We start from the raw sequence: 24,519 nt of genomic DNA on the forward strand, positions 1-24,519 counted from the left end.
GGATTAATAATTTAGGGTTTGCTCACTGGTCTGTTCAGCTTGCTTCTCCTTTTTACTGCAAGACAACCTGACCAGAATTTTGATCAGTTTATTTCTTTGCAGTATCACAAACATCCCTGACTAACCAAATTTGAGATTATTATTTTTTAAAAAAGAAAGATGCAAACAATATTACAAATATAACTGTTTTTTGTCGCTTCATTTCAGATGTGCAGGGCTAATACCCCGCGAACGAGCATGGCACTGAGAAGGGTGTTGACAACAATTCTGGGCTATTTTAAAATCCCTGCTCTGGGTTAGGAGGGCACACCTTCTCTTGCTACCTCACACAGGGCCATTTCTCACCTGATGTAGAGCAAGCCAAAGAATACAACCCACAGGGAGCTGTAGCCAATCACAAAGCCTAAAATTTAATGTGTAGTGCTGCAGAGCCACATTTTGATTATTCATTTCTATGCTTCTTTGCTTTGCTGTGTACATACCACACATTTAAAGCATATCTATCCTCCACTAAAGAATCCTGGGAACTGTAGTTTGTTAAGGGTGCTGTTTCTCAGTGAGGTATAAACTATAATTCCCAATATTCTTTTTGTGTGTGTTTGTGTATGTATGCTTTAAATATATGGTATGTATGCAGCCTTAGTCTAGTCTATGGGTAGGCAAACTAAGGCGGTCCAGGAATCAGCGTGTTTTTACATTAGTAGAATGTGTCCTTTGATTTAAAATGCATTTCTGGGTTATTTGTGGGGCCTGCCTGGTGTTTTTACAACAGTAGAATGTGTGCTTTTATTTAAAATGCATCTCTGTGTTATTTGTGGGGCATAGGAATTCGTTCATTTCTTTCCCTTCAAAATATAGTCCGGTACCCCACAAGGTCTGAGGACTGTGGGCTGGCCCCCTGCTGAAAAAGTCTTCTGACCCCTGGACTAGTCAGCTCAAAAGTTATGAACTCCATCTTGGAATGTGATTTTATTTTAGACTGTGATGGCTGGCAGGAGTGCAGAGCTTTATCCACTACTCCAAAAGCCCCCAGAATTTCAAAACTATGCAAGATTGTTTAGATAAAAGTTTCTCCTTGCATGCAGAACAATTTTACACAGGTGCTGAACTTATTAAAGCCCTAAGTGGCTTGGGATCCAAATGCCTGAAGGAGTGTTTCCTCCCACACCAGCCTTCCTGTGCATCAAGTTCCTTAATTGAGACCTTTCTCCAAATACCATTATTTATGTATTTATAGCCTCTGCTGAATCATTTTGTGTGTGTGTTAATATTATTGCTGGAATCCATTAGATGAAGGGTAGTCGAGAATTGCTTAAAATAAAATGTTTTACTCAAAAGTCAATCCAGCTAAGTTGGGTGGGACTTAGTAAATGGGTTTAGGATTGCAGCCCTAGCCAGGCATTATAATAGTTTGTTTTGTGAAGGTGGTCCACTGCATTTTGCTACTAGAGGCAAAGGACAAGATGGTATCCGCACCTTCCATTCCGGCTGAACTAGGAGCTGAATCTTACTTCAGCAGTGATGATATCATCCTGTGAACCCAGGGCAGCAGGCTAGTTTAGGGAGTCCAGGGCGTGCCAAGTGGCATTTAGAGTTCTTTCCTCTCACAGAGAGGAATGAATGAGGGGCTCTGGGCAACAGTAGTGCTGCTGCCGACTGCCAACATCTGCTGCATGAGGCCATTGCCTTACTCTGCCCAATGATAGGGCCAGCCTTTACCCTCGTAGATTTGGTAGATACTTGCAAAATTCAAAATGCAGCAAGCTGCTGTAGATTGCCTAATTTGATAAGACCTATGATTAATGAGGCAGGTGCCTGTTGTTGGTTGTCATTCGTCTGATGATTATGAGATATGCTTGGGTGTTGCTTTGCTTGTGCCTGCTAATATAAAGTGGCAGGCATCTCTTCCCCCTTACATACAAATGGATAAATAGCATGTAGGTAAATCATTAACTGACATTAGAGTGGAATTAGCCATTCAAGCCTTTAACAAAAATCTCAAATAATGCTTTATTTATTGATTTATAAAGACTTCCAATATTTAGCAGCCTCCAGTAAATTTTGTCCGTGCAGCTAAGAAATAAAAGAGCTAAAACATACACCATTTATTCATATAACATTTATTTATTAAACATTTATTTTTAAACCACTTTTCATCTGTATGGGGATAGTCAATGTGGTGCTCTCCAGGTGTTGTTGGACTTCAATGTCCATCATGCCTGACCACTGGCCATGTTTGCTGAGACTGATGGGAGTTGTTGTATTAATGCATCCTACCTAGCAATGGAATATTTATTTTATTTTTTTTATTAAATTTATGTACCGGTCTTCATCTGAAGATCTCAGGGCAGGTTCAGAGCATAAAAATGCAAAATAAAAACACAAAATACGTAATAAAAACAAGAGCAAAAACAAAGCAAACCCATAACCACCCCCCAGCAAATTTAAGAGAACATAGAATATTAATTAGCCAAAGGGCTGGTTGAAGGAAAAGTTTTTGCCTGATACCTAAAGATGAAGGCACCAGGTGAGCCTCCCTGGGGAGAGCATCCCACAAAATGGGGAGTAACTGCAGAAAAGTCCCATTCTCATGTTGCCACCCTCTGGACCTCTCATGAAGGAGGCACATGAAGAAGGGCCTCAGGTGATGATGAATACAGAGAAGATCTACTTGTGGAGCTATTTAAGCTTTGAGATGATGATATAGGGAGAGGCAATCCTTCAGGTACTGGGGCTTGATGAAGCCATTTAGGACTTTAATAGGTAAACATCCCTTCATCAATTTCTCACAGAAGCAAATAAGCAGTCAATGACACTCCTTAAAAATTGGTGTAACGTGATTACATCTGACTCTGCCGGTCAATATTCTGTCAGTTCAGCAGCTGTGCATGCTACATATTACAGATAATCTGGTTGAGAGATAACCACAGAATAGATTGCTCTGGAAAACCTATCCCTGCTAAGAAAGGGGTGCAGCTGGTGAACCAGTCAAAAGTGAGGAAATGAACTTCATGCTGCTAGGTCCACATAAGCCAGGCATGGCCAAACTGGACTGTCCAGATGTTTTGGGACTACAACTCCCGTCATCCCTAGCTAACAGGACCAGTGGTCAGGGATGATGGGAATTGTAGTCCCAAAACATCTGGAGGGCCAAGTTTGGCCATGCCTGACATAAGCCTCCAGTGGCAATGCTGGATCTAGAAAGACTCCCCAGCCACATGCCTTCTCCTTCATGTGTAGTGCAGCCGCACATAGAACAGGCTATTTTATATCCTTGTTTCTCAAACATGAGAACCACTTACCCATAATGTGTCGCATGTTGTCAGGATTCATCCTCAGGGTTTTGATTTTGGCTTCATCTAGCTTAATACTGCCCCCAAGGACTGATGCAGCACCTGCACAGCGTCACCTGACTCTGATGACAAAGAGAAATAGAGCTGAGTGTCGTCAGCATGCTATGGAGCCAAGCAGAATTTCCCCAGTGTGACTGCCTGAAACCAGACCTGTAGGCAGAAGCAGAATCACTGTAACACCATGCCCCCAATTCTCAAATTATAGCACTGACCTAGTAAGATACCATGGTCAATTATGTCAAAAGCTGCTGAGAGCAAGAAAAATCAATAGAGTTGCATTTCCCTTGTCTCTCTCCTAATAGAAGTCAGCAATCAGGACAACCAAGGCAGTTTGTTGAATCCAAATTGAAATAGGACCAGATAATAAATTACCTCCACGTGTGCTAGGAGTTTCAGCACCACCAGTGTCCTGACTGCCTTGCCCAGTAATGGGATATTGGCGACTGAGCAGTAGATAAAATCTCTTGCAGGAGTGGTGTGTGCTGCCGCCACCGCCTGCCCTGAAACCTCCACCGCTGGCAAAGAAGCAGCACCAGTATTGGTGCTGATTTCAGGTGAGATCTCTCATGTTCTGCAAGATCTTGTGTGATTTCAGGTGAGATCTCAACAGAAATGGGTGCCAATGCTGGTGACACTTCTCTGCTGGCAGCAGGGCAGGCGGGGCACCTGCAGGGAATTCCACCGCCAGAGGCAGCTGCCACATCCTGCCTAAAGGCTGCATTGGCCCTGATACCTTGGGTCCAAAGAATTTGAGGTTTGATCTTCTGTTACCATCTGCCTTGCTTTAGATGGAAGTGGGTTGAGAGGTTGATCTTAAATGTCTGGGCAGCTTCACGCAAGAGAAGGTGACCCTTTTAGGTGTATTTGTGAAGTATGCAATACAAACATTGTGGGCTTCATTGCATATCACTACGTAACAGTTTGGAAGGGCTCTATCTTCCCTGTGGCTTCTTTCTATACCACTTCGCTTGAAAGCCCAGAATCACATGGGAAGGACTAGCTGCACGAGTCATTGCTGCCAATTGAGGGTGGGGGTGATCATGAGGGATTTGGTCAGCCTACACGAGTAAAGGGTCTTCGTTGTCATCCTCACCCTTCCATGCCCCCCGCCCAGCTTGCCAGATGCTGGAAATCCAAAGCCAGCAGTGTGAAACTAAACAAGAGATACTTTTCATAGACAGATTCCTCCCTATGCTTCACAGGAACTGGCTTGGCCAGTTTGAATGCTGACACGTTGTCACTCAAATAGCCATTTTTGTAAAATACCATGTTAGGTATGCAAGGACTGTAAATGCTGCATGTCAACAATAACTTGCGCTGGAAGCCTGCTGTTACAGAATTGGTTGATTTATTCAACCCAGTATATGAGAATCTGCTTCCTCTCAATAGTCTGTGTTCTGCCCTTTTCCGCGAAACCCGTTTTTATCTGCTTGCCTGTTTGGCACGCTATCACAGCAGAAGGAGTTCTGGGCTGGTGATGTCAAGTATCCTGCAGGGCTTCCCCAGTGTTGTTGTTGCTCCAACACACCATCTCTGTCTTGCTAAGCGGCAGCACCACTAGTGCAGGGAGCTGGCCTTCCGAACCATCTCATTATCTCTCTCAAATGTTTGCTGAGGAGGAGGTAAATCTGAGTCAATTAGCCACCATTTTTATTGGTTCTGCTCCCCTGCCAGTGGCCAGATGCACTGAAATTTAGAAGGCAAAGCTTTCCCTGTCATTTACTTTCATGCCAAGAATATTTTCATTTGCTAACTTTCTACAGGTTGTCAGGCTGCAGTTAAGGACAGTGTTGATCTAGTAAAATTGGTCCCAGCCAGCATGCTGGAATGTTGTAAATGTTGACTGGTCCTAATAAAGGCAATGTTTTACTGTCCCTGGAGTTTGTTCTATTGCAGAAACAGCCTTCTATTGTTTTTCTAATTCAAATGTTAAATTGAATTATGAATATATATTCAATATATTTCAATTCAAATATATTTTATTGGCGTGTGTACATGCATTAATGTACATGCATTAATGTCTGCCTCATCTTTGTCCTACTTGTTCTCAAAACATCCCTGAAATGTAGGTCAAATAGCTACAAGAGAATTTACAGACAATGAAGAACAAACAGTTCTTAACATTTCTAAGGGATTTACTATGAACAAGTGTTCTTCCCGCTGGACTTTTCATTTGGTGTCTCATGCTGATAGACTTTCTCTGCTGCAGCTTTGCCCAACCTGCTGTCCTCCAGAAGTTTTAGACTATAATTGGTAGTAGTCATAGTAGTTTCTCTTGGAGTGTTAAAAAATGACGCCTCACCCACAAATAAAGAGAAGTTTGACAGGTACTCAACCCATGAGCAGTGGCCCTGTAATATTTCTATATGTATGATTGTACGGTATTTTGATTTCGAAACAACACAAACCTCTACAAAATGTACCCCAAAGTTAATTGCACCATGTAGTCTTTTGCATTTCCTGATTGTAAAGCTGGTCTGGAATCTTATACTTGTTATTGAATGGGAAATTATATTCTGAAAAGGATGGGTTGCTGCCATTTAAATCAATGGTCTTTAATGAAGAGACAGACCTTGGCTCCTTTGTCACCACAGTCTTGAGTTGCTCTCCATCACGAAAAATTACAGCCTTTCTTTTTTTAATGGAGCATCCACTTCTCCAATAAATTTGTACAGACTTGCAGCTGCAATTTTGTTGGCTGATGCCAGAGGCAAGCAGTTTAATTTATAACTTGAACCCTCATTTACATGCTGCTTAGAAGCTTGCACATATTAACAGGTGCTTTTTTGATGGCAAGGTGGAAAACCTCTGCACTGCAGCAGTCTGTTTTGCTAGCAAAACTGCTCTATAGATTTTATAAAAAAAACTTTTATTATCCAGAGCTGCATCTCCCCATCATGTTTGAGCCTGCATGAGATGTATAGATAATGTTGATATGTAGATGTCCCAGTTTTCACATGGCTTACTAATTGGAGCTTACCGGTACTTTTAAGTTCAGTTGAATTTCAGCATTCCAACTGGCAAGCTAGTAGGAGGGTTTATAGTTCTGCAGCGTGTATGACATGACAACGGGCACATAGGACAGAGTGAAATTGAGGAGTACTTCTTGCAATCATTTTTGGCAGACCAAAAGGTTCCAACAATTTTTCAATGGTTGTTACAATGAGGAAACATTTTCCGCACCCTGAATTGGCTCCATTTGTTCTTTCACAATGCTGTCACATAGCCAAATCGGATTCGCTGAATAGCATTGTTACATTATCCCTTTCAGTATGTGATCTCCAACTGGTGAATGTCCACACAATTTGGATCTCACAAAAGCCGTCTATTCTATCCCAAAACTGAAAAATAAAACAAAATGTTCTACACATAAATAGTTATTGGTCTCAACAGTAAGATCTGAAACAAACCTTGGACAACATTGTGGATATCTTTTATGACAGAGAAAATAGAGATTGGAAGTTAAAGAATGAGGAATCAGTTTTAACTTTATATATTTAACATGAGATGAAAATCCTCCTTTCTTGCATAATGTTGAACTAGCTTGAAGTACAACATGTCATTTTAACCCATCTAAAATTATAGCAATGTTCTATGGCAGAAGCATTGAACTTATTGCTATGTAGTATCCTTGTTTGCTACATAATGCTAATTGTTAGAACATGCACCTGTGTTGAATTTCAGAATATTAGTTTTTGATAAGAAATACGACACAAACAACCAGCGTTCTATGGCACCATAAAGACAACCAGTTTGATGTACTACAAAAGAAGTGTTAGATTTTAAGGTGCCAGGGGATTCAGTGTTGGTTTTGTACAGTGGTCTAATATAACTATTCCCTTGGTATGTGGCACAGTGTTGGCTTGCCTCCCATTTCGTGTGAAAACTTGAGGAAATCAGAAATATATTCAAGCTGTAAATGCGGGTGGAATCTCAACTAGGAAAAAAAAAATCCAGGTTCCTGGTGCCTCTAGGTGCCTAAAAGGTTACGCTTATGAATTCTAGACTGTTGCTCACCATCTTGGGAAGCATTCCTACCTAAAAAGAAGTTGAAGTTCATTTAGGTACTGGACTAGTAAAAAAAAAAGTAGATTTCTGTTGAACAGATTGGTGGAAGTATCCATCCCTTGTTTGCCAGCCTGTTTGGTTTCCATATGTTCATCATAGACAACATGGTGATTCTTTCCCCATGACCAACATATAGAAACCAAGTAGAATGGCAGAGGGCAATAGCCAACAGAAGTACTTCAGTTAGTGAAAGGACTTCTGGCTGTGCAATGGAACTTCCCCTCCCTCTCCTCTCCTGGCATGCACTCTGACTTCCCCAACCCCCCAGGAACAGATTTGGGGTGTGGCATAGGCCACAAGGAGAAGAGAGGGACAGGAAATTGTATTTCATGTGGAAATCCTTGACCTAGCGGAAACACCAAGTTCAAGACAACCCAGAGAGACCACTCTTATTTGCTTGCCTGCATGGAATTCCTGGTCTCCTGCGGCGACCAGGTGAATTGTTAAATGCAAGGCCCAAATTGTACTTTAATTCTCTCTGGCCTGTTGGTGCAATACTTTCTTCCTCATTATTTTACAGTTCTTTGCATATGTAAATGGGAAATCAGGATTGAGCCCTTTTACTTTTGGTAAATACTGTGTGTGCTATAGTGCATAAAGAGTTCTTTATTATATAAAATGCTTCTATGAATATGTTTCTATATCTTCACATAACAAGCCACTTTCTTCACCTGTTAATGTTTTTATGTTGCACAGGAAATAGCTCGTTTTCTGCGTCCGGGCACGCTCCGTGCTATCTATGGTAAAAACAAGATCCAAAACGCTGTTCACTGCACAGATCTTCCAGAGGATGGTCTTTTGGAGGTAAGGTTCAGGGATGCATCTTTATATTATAGGATGTTAAAGGAGTCTGCAAAGCTGTTTTGAGCTGCACAATGAGATGCTAAGCAGAAGTAAAATTACTGTTTAAAAAAATTGTAAGTCTTTCGCGTTTGGTTGGGATATGGGAGAGGGCCTTCTCAGTGGCTGCTCCCAGACTTTGGAACTCCCTTCCTAGAGAAGCTAGAATGGCTCACTACTTGTCCTTCCACTGGCAGGTGAATACTTTCTTGTTCCAATAGGCTTTTAGGAACCAACTGCTTTTAACGAAGGGCTGGTGCTGTGCTGTTTTTATTGTAATTATTTGTATGGTTTGAATAGATTTTATATACGTGTGTAGTTCTAATTCTATCAATGTTCAATTGTTTCTTAATTATTTTTTTGGGAATGATTTTCATCAGGGAAAAATGCGGGGTATAAAGAAATATATAATAATGAATGATGGCAATAATTTAATTGAATTTTAGTTGATGTCGGTATCATGTGCAGTTACTTGTACAGTTTTTACTATATTATTAGACAATAAACGACTGAAGCAAATGGAGAATTAATTCTGAATACAGTCGGCAAACATTTTGCACGGGATTTCCATTCTCAGCCCCCATACGCCTTGGTGGAATGCGTATAAGCATGCCCCGCCCCAGTTATGCCCGCATTCTCCCCTTTTTGTGACATGTTGAGTGACATTTTGGGGCACTTGCGGGTTCAGCACCATGCGCGTGGCAGTGATTGTGCATCTTTTGGACGCACGTTAATCGGTTGCTGCCTGTAATAGCAGAAGCTGAAAATACTCTCCAACAAAATTACACTCCAGCAAAAGTTTTTAAAGGCTTACATTTTGTAAGCCTTCATGGGAATTAGATTGAAGGGTGGACCATAAATCACTAGAATAAATGAATAACGTTTATATACAAACTGGATTTTTATTACTTTATTAAAGTAAATTACTCTAGGGTGAACTCATTAGGACTGATTTTACATATTTTTGTGTATGTGTGTAGTAAAATTCCCCACTCACCCTTGATGCATGTTTGGCTGTGCATGTAGCAACTGAGTTATTTGAATAGTTCATCTGAAGCGTAAACACAATCGATTTATAAAACTTTTATAATGCTTACTGTAATAAAGATCCCTAAGCAGTTTGATGTGCTACCATAAGCCTTCACCTTAGATAATGTTAATCTTCATGGCTCTTTTGACTATTCTTTCAGCAACAGGGGTGATCCTAGATCATACGGTGTCAGGCGGCTGTATGCAGCTTCCGCAGCCAGTTGCCAGGAATGTACAGACAAGGAAAAGTTCTTACCATCTGCTTTTTATTCTATATTTACAGAGAGAGGCTTTGAACACAGCCTCTTTAATGGTGTTGTCCCAAATGAACCTCCACCCCCTTCTCTCCCACTTCCTCATTCGTCATCAGCATTCTTCTTGTATAGGTGCTTCTTAATGCTGTCTGTCTTCGAGCTCTTTGCTCTCCTACTTTTAAGGTTCACCAGGATCTGGGAGATGGTGGGTCTGCAATGGTTTCTAGTGATAACCTGTCAGCCATCTGCTGCTCTGGCTCTGGCTCTGCCTCCTCCTCCTCTCCCATTATTTTCCAACTTCTCCCCTCATCTTCCTCTGAGCTGTGACCTCCCTCAAACCCCTGTTGTAATTCTGAACTGTCGTCTTCTTCTCTAGAAGGGTCAGGCTGGGGAGGCGGTCTCCACCATTTCTCCTCTGCCCAGTCCCTGACATACGGACACTATCAATATGCAGTAAATCAATATGGGCCAAAGACAAGAGTATTGACAATTACACTTTTGTGGCTTGCAAACCATTGTTGTGCTCTGCTGCAAAGAGCATGTTCTGTGCCTAGAATGTGACTTGTTTTCAGTGTAGTTGTAATATATCAGCATTTATTTGAAGTCTGGATGTTCAACTTGCCTTTTAGAAGGAGAAGTTTAGGAGGGGAGAAGATGGAAAATAAAACAAGTTGGTGAGGAAAGGGCAACAGTCATACGGAATAATACATGCTTTTGTTTGTTATTATGATAAGCATTTTGTGTTTTTATATTTTAAACCACCCTGTGATCTTTGGATGAAGGGTGATATAGAAATTGAATGAATGAATTAATGCAATGTGGGGTGGTAGTGCTTTGCCACATGCAAATACTGTAGCGTGAGCCTTTGCTTTGCATTTCTTTTTAATAACGTAGTCATGATACTCTGCTGCCGTTCTATAATTCAGTCACCCATTGATGCAGCTTTAATGCCAACAAAGCACTTTATGGATTGGTTATTTCTCACCTGGCAATTGGACCTTATTCAGCAGTTGCAATGGATGTCTTATCAGTGTCACATTAATAATGCAATGGCGCACTGAATGCTGACTTCCAATTCCCTGGCAATTGCAGTCAGTGATTTGAAACTCCTGCACTCGGATGCACATCTAGTGCTCTTCTCCTGTGGCCTCAGGTTACAAAGTGGTTACTGGTGGCCAGTTTTATCAAAGCCAGTTGATTGTGGCTTTTGGCTTTATCCATAATGTTATTAGTAAAGTGGTACCTTGGTTCTCAAACACCTTGGTACTCAAACAACCATGAACCCAAACACTGCAACCCCGGAAGTAAGTGTTCCGGTTTGCAAACTTTTTTCAGAAGCTGAATGTGCTCCGGTTTGAGTGTTATGCTTCCGATTTGAGTGCCATACTTCCGTTTTGAATACCATAGTTCCATTTTGAATGTTGTGCTTCCATTTTGAGTGTTATGCTGAGGTCTGTCTGTTTTTGCTATTTATTTTGTGTTTTTGTTTTCACGGCTATTTTTGTTTTGTTTTTGTGACTGTGTGGAACCCAGTTCGGCTACTGATTGATTGATTGTGTGACTGCAATACATTGTTTACTGCTTTCATTTTATGGATCAATAGTCCCATTAGATAGGGAAATTCATGTTAAATTGCTGTTTTAGGGGTTGTTTTTAAAAGTCTGGAACGGATTAATCCATTTTGCATTCCTTCCTATGGGAAAGCGCACCTTGGTTTTGGAACGCTTTGGTTTTGCAATGGTCTTCCGGAATAGATTAAGTTTGAGAACCAAGGTACCACTGTACTTCTACTCCAGCAAAACTGGGTTGCCTAGGGAATTTGCATTGTTGTTGTTCAGTCGTTCAGTCGTGTCCGACTCTTCGTGACCCCATGGACCAGAGCACGCCAGGCACGCCTATCCTTCACTGCCTCTCGCAGTTTGGCCAAACTCATGTTAGTAGCTTCCAGAACACTGTCCAACCATCTCATCCTCTGTCGTCCCCTTCTCCTTGTGCCCTCCATCTTTCCCAACATCAGGGTCTTTTCTAGGGAGTCTTCTCTTCTCATGAGGTGGCCAAAGTACTGGAGCCTCAACTTCAGGATCTGTCCTTCTAGTGAGCACTCAGGGCTGATTTCTTTGAGAATGGATAGGTTTGATCTTCTTGCAGTCCATGGGACTCTCAAGAGTCTCCTCCAGCACCATAATTCAAAAGCATCAATTCTTCGGCGATCAGCCTTCTTGATGGTCCAGCTCTCACTTCCGTACATTACTACTGGGAAGATCATAGCTTTAACTATACGGACCTTTGTCGGCAAGGTGATGTCTTTGCTTTTTAAGATGCTGTCTAGGTTTGTCATTGCTTTTCTCCCAAGAAGCAGGCGTCTTCTAATTTCGTGACTGCTGTCACCATCTGCAGTGATCATGGAACCCAAGAAAGTGAAATCTCTCACTGCCTCCATTTCTTCCCCTTCTATTTGCCAGGAGGTGATGGGACCAGTGGCCATGATCTTAGTTTTTTTGATGTTGAGCTTCAGACCATATCTTGCGCTTTCCTGTTTCACCCTCATTAAAAGGTTCTTTAATTCCTCCTCACTTTCTGCCATCAAGGTAGTATCATCAGCATATCTGAGGTTGTTGATATTTTTTCCGGCAATCTTAATTCCGGTTTGGGATTCATCCAGTCCAGCCTTTTGCATGATGAATTCTGCATATAAGTTAAATAAGCAGGGAGACAATATACAGCCTTGTCGTACTCCTTTCCCAATTTTGAACCAATCAGTTGTTCCATATCCAGTTCTAACTGTAGCTTCTTGTCCCCCATAGAGATTTCTCAGGAGACAAATGAGGTGATCCGGCACTCCCATTTCTTTAAGAACTTGCCATAGTTTGCTGTGGTCGACACAGTCAAATGCTTTTGCGTAGTCAATGAAGCAGAAGTAGATGTTTTTCTGGAACTCTCTAGCTTTCTCCATAATCCAGCGCATGTTTGCAATTTGGTCTCTGGTTCCTCTGCCCCTTCGAAATCCAGCTTGCACTTCTGGGAGTTCTCGGTCCACATACTGCTTAAGCCTGCCTTGTAGAATTTTAAGCATAACCTTGCTAGCATGTGAAATGAGTGCAATTGTGCGGTAGTTGGAGCATTCTTTGGCACTGCCCTTCTTTGGGATTGGGATGTAGACTGATCTTCTCCAATCCTCTGGCCACTGCTGAGTTTTCCAAACTTGTTGGCATATTGAGTGTAGCACCTTAACAGCATCATCTTTTAAAATTTTAAATAGTTCAGCTGGAATATCATCACTTCCACTGGCCTTGTTGTTAGCGAGGCTTTCTAAGGCCCATTTGACTTCACTCTCCAGGATGTCTGGCTCAAGGTCAGCAACCACATTACCTGGGGTGTATGAGATCTCCATATCTTTCTGGTATAATTCTTCTGTGTATTCTTGCCACCTCTTCTTGATGTCTTCTGCTTCTGTTAGGTCCTTTCCACTTTTGTCCTTAATTGTGGTAATCTTTGTACGAAATGTTCCTTTCATATCTCCAATTTTCTTGAACAAATCTCTGGTTTTTCCCATTCTGTTATTTTCCTCTATTTCTTTGCATTGCTCGTTTAGAAAGGCCCTCTTGTCTCTCCTTGCTATTCTTTGGAAATCTGCATTCAATTTCCTGTATCTTTCACGATCTCCCTCGCATTTTGCTTGCCTTCTCTCCCCTGCTATTTGTAAGGCCTCCTTGGACAGCCACTGTGCTTTCTTGCATTTCTTTTTCATTGGGATGGTTTTCGTTGCTGTCTCCTGTATAATGTTACGAGCCTCCATCCACAGTTCTTCAGGCACTCTATCCACCAAATCTAAATCCTTAAACCTGTTCTTCACTTCAACTGTGTATTCATAAGGAATTTGATTTAGATTGTATCTTACTGGCCCAGTGGTTTTTCCTACTTTCTTCAGTTTAAGCTGGAATTTTGCTATAAGAAGCTGATGATCTGAGCCACAGTCAGCTCCAGGTCTTGTTTTTGCTGACTGTATAGAGCTTCTCCATCTTTGGCTGCAGAGAATATAATCAATCTGATTTCGATGTTGCCCATCTGGTGATGTCCATGTGTAGAGTCGTCTCTTGTGTTGTTGGAAAAGAGTGTTTGTGATGACCAGCTTGTTCTCTTGACAGAACTCTATTAGCCTTTGCCCTGCTTCATTTTGAACTCCAAGGCCAAACTTGCCAGTTGTTCCTTTTATCTCTTGACTCCCTACTTTAGCATTCCAATCCCCTATAATGAGAAGAACATCCTTCTTTGGTGTCATTTCTATAAGGTGTTGTAAGTCTTCATAGAATTGATCAATTTCAGTTTCTTCAGCACTGGTAGTTGGTGCATAAACTTGGATTACTGTGATGTTAAAAGGTCTGCCTTGGATTCGCATCGAGATCATTCTATCATTTTTGAAATTACATCCCAGTACAGCTTTCGCCACTCTTTTGTTGACTATGAGGGCCACTCCATTTCTTTTACGGGATTCCTGCCCACAGTAGTAGATATGATAGTCATCCGAACTGAATTCGCCCATTCCTGTCCATTTTAGTTCACTGATGCCTAGGATGTCAATGTTTATTCTTGCCATCTCACTTTTTACCACATCCAGCTTACCAAGGTTCATGGTTCTTACATTCCAGGTTCCTATGCAATACTTTTCTTTACAGCATTGGACTTTCCTTTCGCTTCCAGGCATATCCGCAACCAAGCGTCCTTTCGGCTTTGGCCCAGCCGCTTCATCAGCTCTGGATCTACTTGTACTTGTCCTCCGCTCTTCCCCAGTAGCAAGTTGGACGCCTTCCGACCTGAGGGGCTCATCTTCCAGCGTCATATCTTTTATATGCCTGTTGTCTTTGTCCATGGAGTTTTCTTGGCAGGGATACTGGAGTGGGTTGCCAGTTCCTACTCCAGGTGGATCACGTTTGGTCCAAACTCTCTACTATGACCTGTCCATCTTGACCTGTCCATAGCTTCCCTGAGAAATTCAAGCCCCTTCGCCACGACAAGGCAGTGATCCATAGAAAGCTGCAAATCCTGATCTCCTTCTCCTCTCTGCCCCAGTATGGTATATGGCCACAAAATACTGTGACCGTTGCAGTTGTGTACTGCATTTTGAGACATGGTGCATTGTGTTCTCCCCTCCCTGCACGTGGCAGCCAATGAAATACAGTGGGAACGGGGAAGCCCACACTGCAGCGATGCCACACTATATGTTTGTATTAGTAGATACTGGTTTGGGAAGGTCCAGACTAAGGCAGTTCCCAATGAAATCAGTGGGACTTAACTTAGTCATGCCAAACTTGACACACTTGCAATGGAACCCAAGTTCAACTAATGTATTCTGGTTCAAACCCATTATTAGGAGGAAGATGGTTCCGTTATGTTTACCTTCAGCCTTAGACAGATATTTCTGAGGCTACCGTTTTACTTATTTTTAAAAGTCAGACAAGATTAATATTGGTTGTTAATGAAATTGATTTAAAAACACACACTACAGACCATTAACTGTAGAGGAGTAGATGGCACCAATACATATAAAAGCCAGGTATATAAACAAATTTTAGTGGTAATTTTTGGAAGCTTAGAACATATTTCTATATTAGCAATTTCTATACTCTTTGATTACTGCTTCTCAGTAAATATGCTTGAGATTGCAGCCTTGTTTGAGCCCTTCATCTGCATATTGTGAACGGATTAAGTATACTTGAAAACATGTTGCAACATAATATGGGCAAACTGAAAATAGTGAAGTTAATTTGGTAAGAGATGATGGATCCATGCAACGTTTTCATTCCTCTATTCAAAATGTTGACACTACTTATGAAGTGGGTTGTGAAGAACTGCAGAAAAATAGATATTTTAGCAGGTGAGGAATTGGTAAGCAAAACATCTCACTGACAAAATTAAGGGCAATAAGGGACTCTGTTCTGAGGCATTCTGTTGCTGCTGGAATGGTGGCCTCCAGAAATATCTTCCACACTCTTGTGGGTATGGGTATTTGCCCCACAATCCCGTTATGTCATGTCATGTGGAAAGCACATTTAGACATTATCACAAGCTGGTAGTCTTCCTATTAGACATATCTAAAGTGATAATGAAAGACTTAATGCCCTGTGTGTGAGAGACTGTGGGAAGAAAGCAGGCAAAGATTGAAGTCTGGTTTATGCAACTAGGCTAAGAGTGTTCATTTCCAGCTCTAGCCAGCTACAGCCATTCCTGTACTGGAATAACTTTGCCACAGTGATGAATGAACTGGAAACCTCCTGTCTAGATGTATTCTAAGTGCGGCTATCCTTGAAGACTGTTCAGAGACTGCATCTGGTGCAGAATGCTGCCCTGAATAGCATACTAACTTGGAAAATTGTTGTACCTGTTCTGCATGAACTGTACTGGTTGACATTTTATCATGTTTTAATCTGTGCTGGAAGCTGCCCTGAGTGGCTGGGGAAACCCAGCCAGATTGATGGGGTATATAATAATAATAATAATAATAATAATAATAATAATAAGTGGGGTATATAATAATAATAATAATAACAATAATAATAATAACAACAACAACAACAACAATAATAATATAATGGTGTATATAATAAATAAATAAATAAATAAATAAATAAATAAATAAATAAATAAATAAATATTTTCGAACCCAATTTAAGATGTTGATGTTGACAAAGAAGGCCCTAAACAGCTTGGACTTTAAGTACCTGTGGAATTCTCTGCCTCTGGAGGTGCATCAGATGTTATCAGAACTTCAGTACCAGTGGCACCTTTTCACCTAGGCTTTTGGGTTTTCATTATAGTGCTTACCGTAAATAGGTTCTTGCAGCACTTTGAGTTGTCGAACCTCTGTTACCTTGCTGCTATTTTGAGTTTATAATACTTTTTTGTCATGTTAATGCATAATCTTATATTACTTGTTGTTGCTGTGCTGTGTGTTGTATTTTTATTTGTGAACCACTCTGGATTTTATTTTTTAGTCAAAAGCGATATATGAACACAAATAATAATACTAGACCCATGTATACAACTAAACTGCTCTTAACTGCCCAGTGTATTTGGGATAGAGAAGGATACATATCCAGATAAATAGCTTTTGTGCAGCAGCAATGTTGATTGGGTTAATATAAGATGCTGAAGTACCCTGTCATAAGGTGCTGTAGCAGTAAGAGACTTGCTATGGTGCAACTCTTCAGAGCAAGCAGGAAAGGAACACTCTCAACTGAATGTTCTCGTCGTGGGCATTAGAGTGACATGACCCAGAAATGTAATTAAAAACCCTTTGATGTTCTTTTCCCACAATAATCTCTCTTTCTGTCCCCACTTCAGTTTGGAAAGACAATAAGGAGGAGCGGTTCTGTGTAAACTATATCACATTTCAATATCCTGAGGACAGTCTCTGGGCCAAATTTGATACAGCAATAGGAGAGAGCTGATCATGAATCTCCTGCTGTTTTGAGAAGTTCAATTGCAGTTGCCTGTATGTTTTGCCCTCTGAATAGCAGCTATAAGAATCCCTGCTGGATCAAACCAAAGGCCCATCCAAGCATCCTCTTCTCCCAAGGACCAACCAGATGCCCATGGTTAATCCACAAGCAGTACATGAGCACAATTTCATTCTCTCCATGCAGAGTGGGGCCCATGTAAGGTGCTCTGCCCTGCCCCCAATCTGCAATTTTAGTGATGTCTTGGGTCACTTCCAAGTTCAGCACTGTGTACGCATGCACAATCGCACATCAATCAGTTGTGTGTAAATCGAGAGTTGCCTGTGTTTACTTACTTTTATTTAATGGGATTTGTGTACCACTTAATTGTAAAAAAAAACACCCTTAAGCAGTTTACATAAAATAAACAGAATAAAATAGCATTTATATATGTTAATATCTATGTATATATGGACATTTTAAAAATCATTACTACAATTTACATTTCACAAAAGGCAATTCAATTAATTGCCCATCCAAATCATATGCCCTCAATTTTAAAATTAGAACCTTATCCCAAACCACACATTTCAATTCTTAACTGGTTAATTTCCTTCCAGATGAGCCAGACTTGGTTCCAAAATCAATTCTCCTTCAATTAATTATAGCAATTCAATTCAATTACCTCAATACCAGCCCCTTCCAATCAAATGAATTTCAACAAGAATAGGGTGGGATCACCATTCACTTCAGGTGGTAGAGGCCAGTTGGAATTCTTACTATGAGGCAGCCTAGACAATTGCTCATTTGTTCTTTTTAACTTAATTAAGCCAGTAAAAAAAAAACACCTGTCAATTGAACTGATGTACAACACTGTCAATAGAAACCTCAAATGCCCCTGGGTTGGGAAACAGCATCCCTTCATTTTCCTTTTCCATTTCCATTTGGGGGACAATTGTACAGAAAAAGGTACCATTTCCTTTTCAGTACAGTTGTTTCTGGAAATTAAACAGAATAACATTATTACCTTCTCCAGGGGCATCATTTGACCGACTTAAGTTTAAAAAGAGAGAGCTAAGATCTGTGGCCACCTTGACACATCCTGTTTGTCCAATATTTGACGTAATAAACTGGAATGTGATCTCAGGAAACACTTGAAATGCCAGCGATCCAGCAGGAAATGCACCGTTTACTTGGTGGTGAAGGTGGTGGTGGTGATATTTTATTTATAGATAGAAGGTCCTCCCAGAGGGTAAGCAATATAGCAACAGTAAGCTGAGGTATGTTGTAGGACTGGCTCCTGTATACTTTTATTGTAGAAACCTCCTCAGACTGTACTACTTTGGGTTGCCGGTAGGTAAATCCTTTACTATCCACTTGACAAAATAAAAATAAAAATGTTGTCCATTGAAAACTAGCAAGTTGAGGAGAAACCTTCTAGCTTCACCTTATCCTTGACAGGAGGGTTTTCTTTGTGCATGAAGTTTTCTTTTACAAAGAAGAGCATTCAAGCATTGAATCCACCCAACTGCATCCTGAAATGGCACATCCAGGAGACCTGTAGTTCATATTTTATTTTATATTGGCCTCTTATACTTTCAGACGGGAGACAAATTTTCATTGTCAGTGACTCTTCCTTTGTTGTTTGACCCTGGACTTTAGGCTTCTTCCGCCTTCTGAAAATACCTTCACTAAGCACAGTGAAGTTAATCAATAACCCTCACATGACTGATTTGAGCCAGGAAAGAAAGGAAGGAATTTAAAAAGCTATTGGCTGTCCCATAATTAAGGCCATTCCATTCATAAAAACTGAACTGCTGTTTTTCTCCTATGTTAGTGAAGCTAAAGCAGTGACACACCTATTGCATTGCAAAGTCCTCTTCAGCTTATTGAATGAAGGGCTATAATTACTATATATCAGAATATATTGGTGTCTGCAGTAACATTTTTGAGCAACTTCCTTCTTTGATGTTTTTTAAGGCACATAACTAAACTTTGAATTCAGTGCAGTACCAATTAACCTTGAAAAGTTGTAACTCTGAAATAGGTTGCAGATACAGTGTCAGCTAACCTTTTTTTAAAGTATGCAAAAGTACACCAATGCTGAGTTGATGTATGCACACCTTTAAAGATTTTTCTACACATTATGGGGAGTACATATAGGCCAGATGTTGCTAGCCTACAGATCCCATCATCTCTCACTGTTGACCATGCTGACTGGGGCTGATGAGAGTTGGAGCAATGTCTGGAGAGGTCAGCTACCCCTGATAAAGTCACTCTTGAAGGAAACAAATGCCATTATATCCATCTGTCTTTAGTCAAAAATGTTTCTGTAGATCAGAGTTGGGGAACCTGAAGTCCTCCAGAAGTTGTTGCACTCCAACCCCCATCAGCCCCAGCCAGCATGGCAAATGATTGAGAATTGTTGGGAGTTGAAGTCTTAACTACATTTGGAGGGCTGCAGGTTCACTATTGCATAGCTGTCAACCCTCTCTGCTGTTCCCCACTGCTATAATAAGGGAATTTCCCGCAAAAAAGGGAAAGGTTGACAACTATGCATTGCATTGCGTTCAGAACCCTGAGGAACTCCATATTGAAGGCTCACTGGGGCAAAAGAGCACTCCCCAAGCATCACCATCTGGAAATGACCATCCAAGTAGGAGCAGAACCACCACAAAGTGGTGCCACACACCCCTAACTGGGACAGCTGTTCCAGAAGGATACCATGGTCGATGGTATAAAAAACTGCTGAGAGGTTGAGCAGGACTACCAGGGGCACATTTCCCCTGCCTCTTTCCCAACAGAGGTCTTCATATGGGCAGGGCCTGTGCGTCCATTTAGGCGAACTAGGCAGTTGCCTAGGGCGCCAAAATGGAGGGGGCGCTGGCCAGCCTGCCCCCACCCCCGCCCGGTGCAGCTCCGCCAGCGGCAGAGTGACGGGGAGGGGGGAGCAGCCCAAAATTAGGCTTCTCCGCAGGGCCGGTGCTAGGGATTGGCGGGGGGGGGGGCAGAAGGTGATCTCGCCTAGGGCGCAAAAAACCCTAGCACCAGCCCTGCATACGGGGCAACCAAAGCAATTTCTCTGCCAAAACCGGGCCTAAACCCTGATTGAAATGGATTTAGAAAATCAGTTTCCTTCAAGAGTGCCTGGATCTGGTCTGTGACCACTCGCTCAAAACCTTGTCCAAGAAAGAGAGATTGGCAACTGGCCGGTTATTACATAGATTTTCTGAATCCAGGGAGGTTTTCTTGAGAAGTGATTTTACCATTGCCGCCTTTAAGCAGGCAAAGACCATCCCCTCTTGCAAGGAGGCATTCATCACCTCCCTGGCTCAGCCAGCCATCCCTGCTGCTACTTTTTATCAGCCAAGAGAGACAAGGGTCCAGAGTGCAAGTGGTCGCCCTGAATGATCCAAGCACCTTGTCCACATTCTCGATCCTTAGTAATTGGAACTCATCCAACATAACAGGACTAGTCAGTGCTCTAAACACTTCTCAGGATTCATCTGCTGTTAACAGTGGAGTCAAGGTCCTGGAAGATGCAAACAATTCTATCCTCAAAATGCTTTGCAAACTACCGTATTGGTACCTGGAAAAGTTCTGCTGGGTGACACAATGAAGATGGAATGGAGGCAGCAAAGCAAGCCTTCTTTGCTGCCTTCACTGCAACTAAGTAGGCTCGATGATGAACCCTCACCTATATTTGATTGCATTTCACTGGCGTTTTCTTCCACCTGCATTTGAGCCGCCTTCCCGCTTGTTTTCTCACTCTTAAGTGCTATAGTATACTAGAGAGCCGAGTGAGCTCCACAAAGTGGGAGAGGGCGCTCAGGAGTGATTATGTCACCTCAGTAAATACAGTAATAATAACAATAGTTAGCAGAAAATTAATTAAATGGAAAAGCACTTGGTGTAATTTTATTTGAAGAAAAACAACATATAGCAAGATTTCAGTAATCTGGCCCAGTTTCATATGCTGAACTATCCCAATTGGATTCCTATAGACCCCCCCCCCCCAAATTCCCCACCTGCTCCAAACAGCTGCTTCATGCAGCAGATTGGAACCATAAGAAGTTTTCTTTTTCTTTTTAAGGCATATTCCAACAACTGTCATTAATATGTTGCACTCAGGACATGCCACAAGTATGTGTAAAATGAAGGGAGACGTTCCTTGCCATCCTTGAAATAAGCTAGCACTTTAAAAACTGTTGCTATATCAGCACAGCTGTTATGACACAGGGACAGATTGTGGTATAGCTATGTAGATCCATGCTTGAGATGGTGGTGGGAGGGAGAGCAGTGTGTGCTCTCTTAAATGCATTCCAGGCCAGATGCTCTGCAGTAGATTTCACCGAGCCACCTTTAAGACGAAGCAGGATTTGGAGGAAGTTTGTATTACGCAGAGACAACTAGGTCCATTTAAGCGCCAACTTACCACAGTGTCAGTGTAACTGCTTGGCAAACCAATTTTTTAAAAATCCTATCTAATGGAGAGGAAAAAATTGCTAAATATCCTTACTTTAATTAATAATCAATGGAAGTAAGATGGGGGTAATGTTCATATTACAGGTTTACAAAGTGCTTACATGCATTTCATGGTAAGTAGCCATTTGTTTAATGATTTATTGTATTCTACCCCGAAATAATCATTGTAGAAGCTCAGACCCCCCAGAGTGTGTCTGTGTCAGCTCATTTTCATGTGATCAGTCCCCCCCCCCCAAATACCAGTGCTTCCTGAATCACGGTCACCAAAAGGGCAATCGTACTTGGGGACTGAAGAATGAGTAGGAAGAGAAATTGTGAAATGAATGGAAATGCGACAAGGAGTGCTGATGCCACGATTCACTACCTCACTTTGTAGAAATGCAAAATGCTGGTTATTGGAATCTCCCAAAGCAGAGCAGCTTGGCCTCTGAGCTTTGTGTGTCAGCACTTCTTGTTCTGTACATTTAGCACATTGTAACAGTTTTCATCAGTGATGTTTGCCAGTGCCCAGGTCCTTTGGAGTCCTTTGCCTGAACCACTGCTCACACCTTTTCATAGCGTTATAATGTACTTACTTTAGCCAAGTTTGAAGCATGCTCAGTGATGAATGTTGATGTTAAAGGTTCTGAGTGCTGAATGTGTTGTGTTTTTTTTTACAGCTCATGTGCTTTGCTTCCTCTGTAGAAACATCTTGTTCTTTTATGGTACTTGCCTCTGATTTAAAATACGTAATTTGGAATGAAAGTGTGGTTGGTTGCATTCATCATATGAAACAATGCCAAAGCCTGTATGATATGCCCTGATAAATTTTGCAACGCGGAGGGGGTGTCCAATTCCAGCTCCAGCAATTATGTTTCATCTGCCTATATATGAGAGATGTAAAACAATTTAACAGCAAGTAAGCCCTCTTCACATCACGTATTTTACCGAATCAACCTTTTGGCAGATATTTAAAGGAAAATAGTAAGCTTTTATCAGTTGAAGGCTGACATCCTATACCCACATACCTGGGAGCAGGGCGGACTTTGGGAGTATGGTATCTTGTGTGAGGCCAAAATTTGATGCCTTCCCTGCCCCTACCCTCGCACCACCTTCTCAAAGCTGGCTAGCCAAGGCCTTGGGCTTTGGGAAGGAAGTGTAAGGCTCTGGCCCAGCATTAACTAGGCTTTAGGAAGGAGGCAGGATGATGCCCTCTCTGTTTGGCACCCTATGCAGGGGAGCCAGTTGTGCAGTCCTAAATCGACCTCTTATGGGAGTAAGAGACCCTGGACTCAATGGGATTTACTTTTGAATGGACCTGTAGTGGGGTGGAGGAGCAAAGGCTGGCTGGCTGTTGTGACAGTGGCTGTGTTCTGCAGGGTGTTGAGTGATGCTGCATGATAAAATGCCTTTGAAATGGAAAGGCGTTTCAGAAACAGATTTGTGATATGAAAAGGGGGAGCAGCTGTTCATTTGGACTCCCCCCGCACCCAGGTTAAACATTTTCCTGGCCTAGCACAAGCCCTAAGCAACATTTCTGAACTTGCCTCATTTAACTTTCATTGCAATAGAGTGAGCTACACATAAATAAATGGAAGTTCTGAATATATGACTCTGTGTTAATGAGAGTTGGCAATATTTCCCCCCCAAATGAAAGCTGGGATATGATGTTGCTCATTCTATCGCTGTTGCTGTACATAATTTGCAATAAAATCTGCAATACAATGCAGAATCGCAAAAAATCAAATTTATTGAAAGATGCAAGTTTAAATTTTCACTGCACTGTGGTTTATTAACAATAAAAAACTGTAAAGTGTGAGAATGTTTAACTATACAATGTACAAAAATGACTGCAAGCCAACATTTTCTTGACCTAGTATTCAGTTGCAGTGCAATGCTGTACGTGTCTTGTCAGAAGTAAGTTCCATTGAGTTCAGTTGGGCTTCCTTTTAGGTAAGTAGGCATAGGATTACAGCCTAAGGGTTCTGTTACACATTAACTTCTGGGTGACTATCCAGCCAACCTTTTAGCAGTTTGGAATTTAACTCTCCTTTTCAGGGGGCCGACATATTTGTAAAACAGGAGAATCAATTATCTAAAGTAGCAGCGCCCTGTTTATCACAGGCTGGTCCTTCGTACCACATTTCCTCTCTTTAAATAATTAAGAACAGGGCCATTGTTTTCCCCTGTCATTTGGTGATGCTGCTGTTGTAATGCAGCCTTTCACTAGGGGCAGAATCCCACATAAAATGCTTTTGCTGTTTAGTGAAGAGGGGCATTTTGAGTGCTGGTGAAGGCAGTAGACATGAAACTTTCCATCTCATTTCTTGTTCAAAGATACAGCTTGTATGATCTAAAGTTTTCATCATGCCATCTTTTTGGACCTCACCTTTAAATAATAAAAAGAAAATATCTAGGAAATAAAGAGACCCACTTCTTACTGATTACTGATTTCTTCTATTACTTTGGTTCACTGTTTGCTGGTTTATGGGTGCACTTGTTTTTGTTTCTTTGCTTTTTATAGTGCGTGGAGCAATTTTATTGCTTCATGTGGATTTTTATCATGTTTTCAATCTTGTTAACTACTTCGTACTTTCAAGTAGAAAAATGCATTTAATATTTAGAATAAATAAAATATTAGAGCAACTATTCTAACAATGTATGTGCTCATTAGACGGTGTTAATTAATGCAGCAGTTTTGTTTCATAGTATTTCTTCAAGTTGAGTATGTGGTTAAGGCATGGAAATCATCTTCACAACTTGTACGAGAGAGAATGGTGGTGGTGGGGGTTTGCATTCTGAATATCACAGTTTCTTTGTTTTACCCATGCTTTCTTGTATAAGCATTCTGAGGAAACTTTTCAAACCAAGCTTGGGCAAAAATGATTATGCATGATCTGTTCTGGATTCATGCACTTTGTACACTTTACAAATGCATATTAGAATCCTGAGAATCTCACGTCTTCCTTCCTTCCTTCCTGAAGTAATTTTCTATTTCATGTAGCTGTACAGGTTAAACTTTTACTTAGGATGGCAAATCCCCACTTGGCAATTAATCTGTCTGAGTGACCTTGGCCA

General features: G+C 41.4%; 1 protein-coding gene across 2 annotated transcripts in view; it reads left to right on the forward strand.

The window, feature by feature from the left end:
* The window catches only part of NME7 (NME/NM23 family member 7), a 70,290-nt gene that overhangs the window by 41,978 nt on the left and 3,793 nt on the right, over positions 1-24,519 (forward strand). For both annotated transcript variants that reach the window (XM_033146589.1, XM_033146590.1), the window contains exon 11: positions 8,118-8,225. In XM_033146589.1, the coding sequence (XP_033002480.1) occupies positions 8,118-8,225 (108 nt within the window). The remainder of the gene's footprint in view (positions 1-8,117; positions 8,226-24,519) is intronic.

Source organism: Lacerta agilis, chromosome 4 (genome assembly GCF_009819535.1).
Source record: "Lacerta agilis isolate rLacAgi1 chromosome 4, rLacAgi1.pri, whole genome shotgun sequence".
Classification (NCBI taxonomy): Eukaryota; Metazoa; Chordata; class Lepidosauria; order Squamata; family Lacertidae; genus Lacerta; species Lacerta agilis.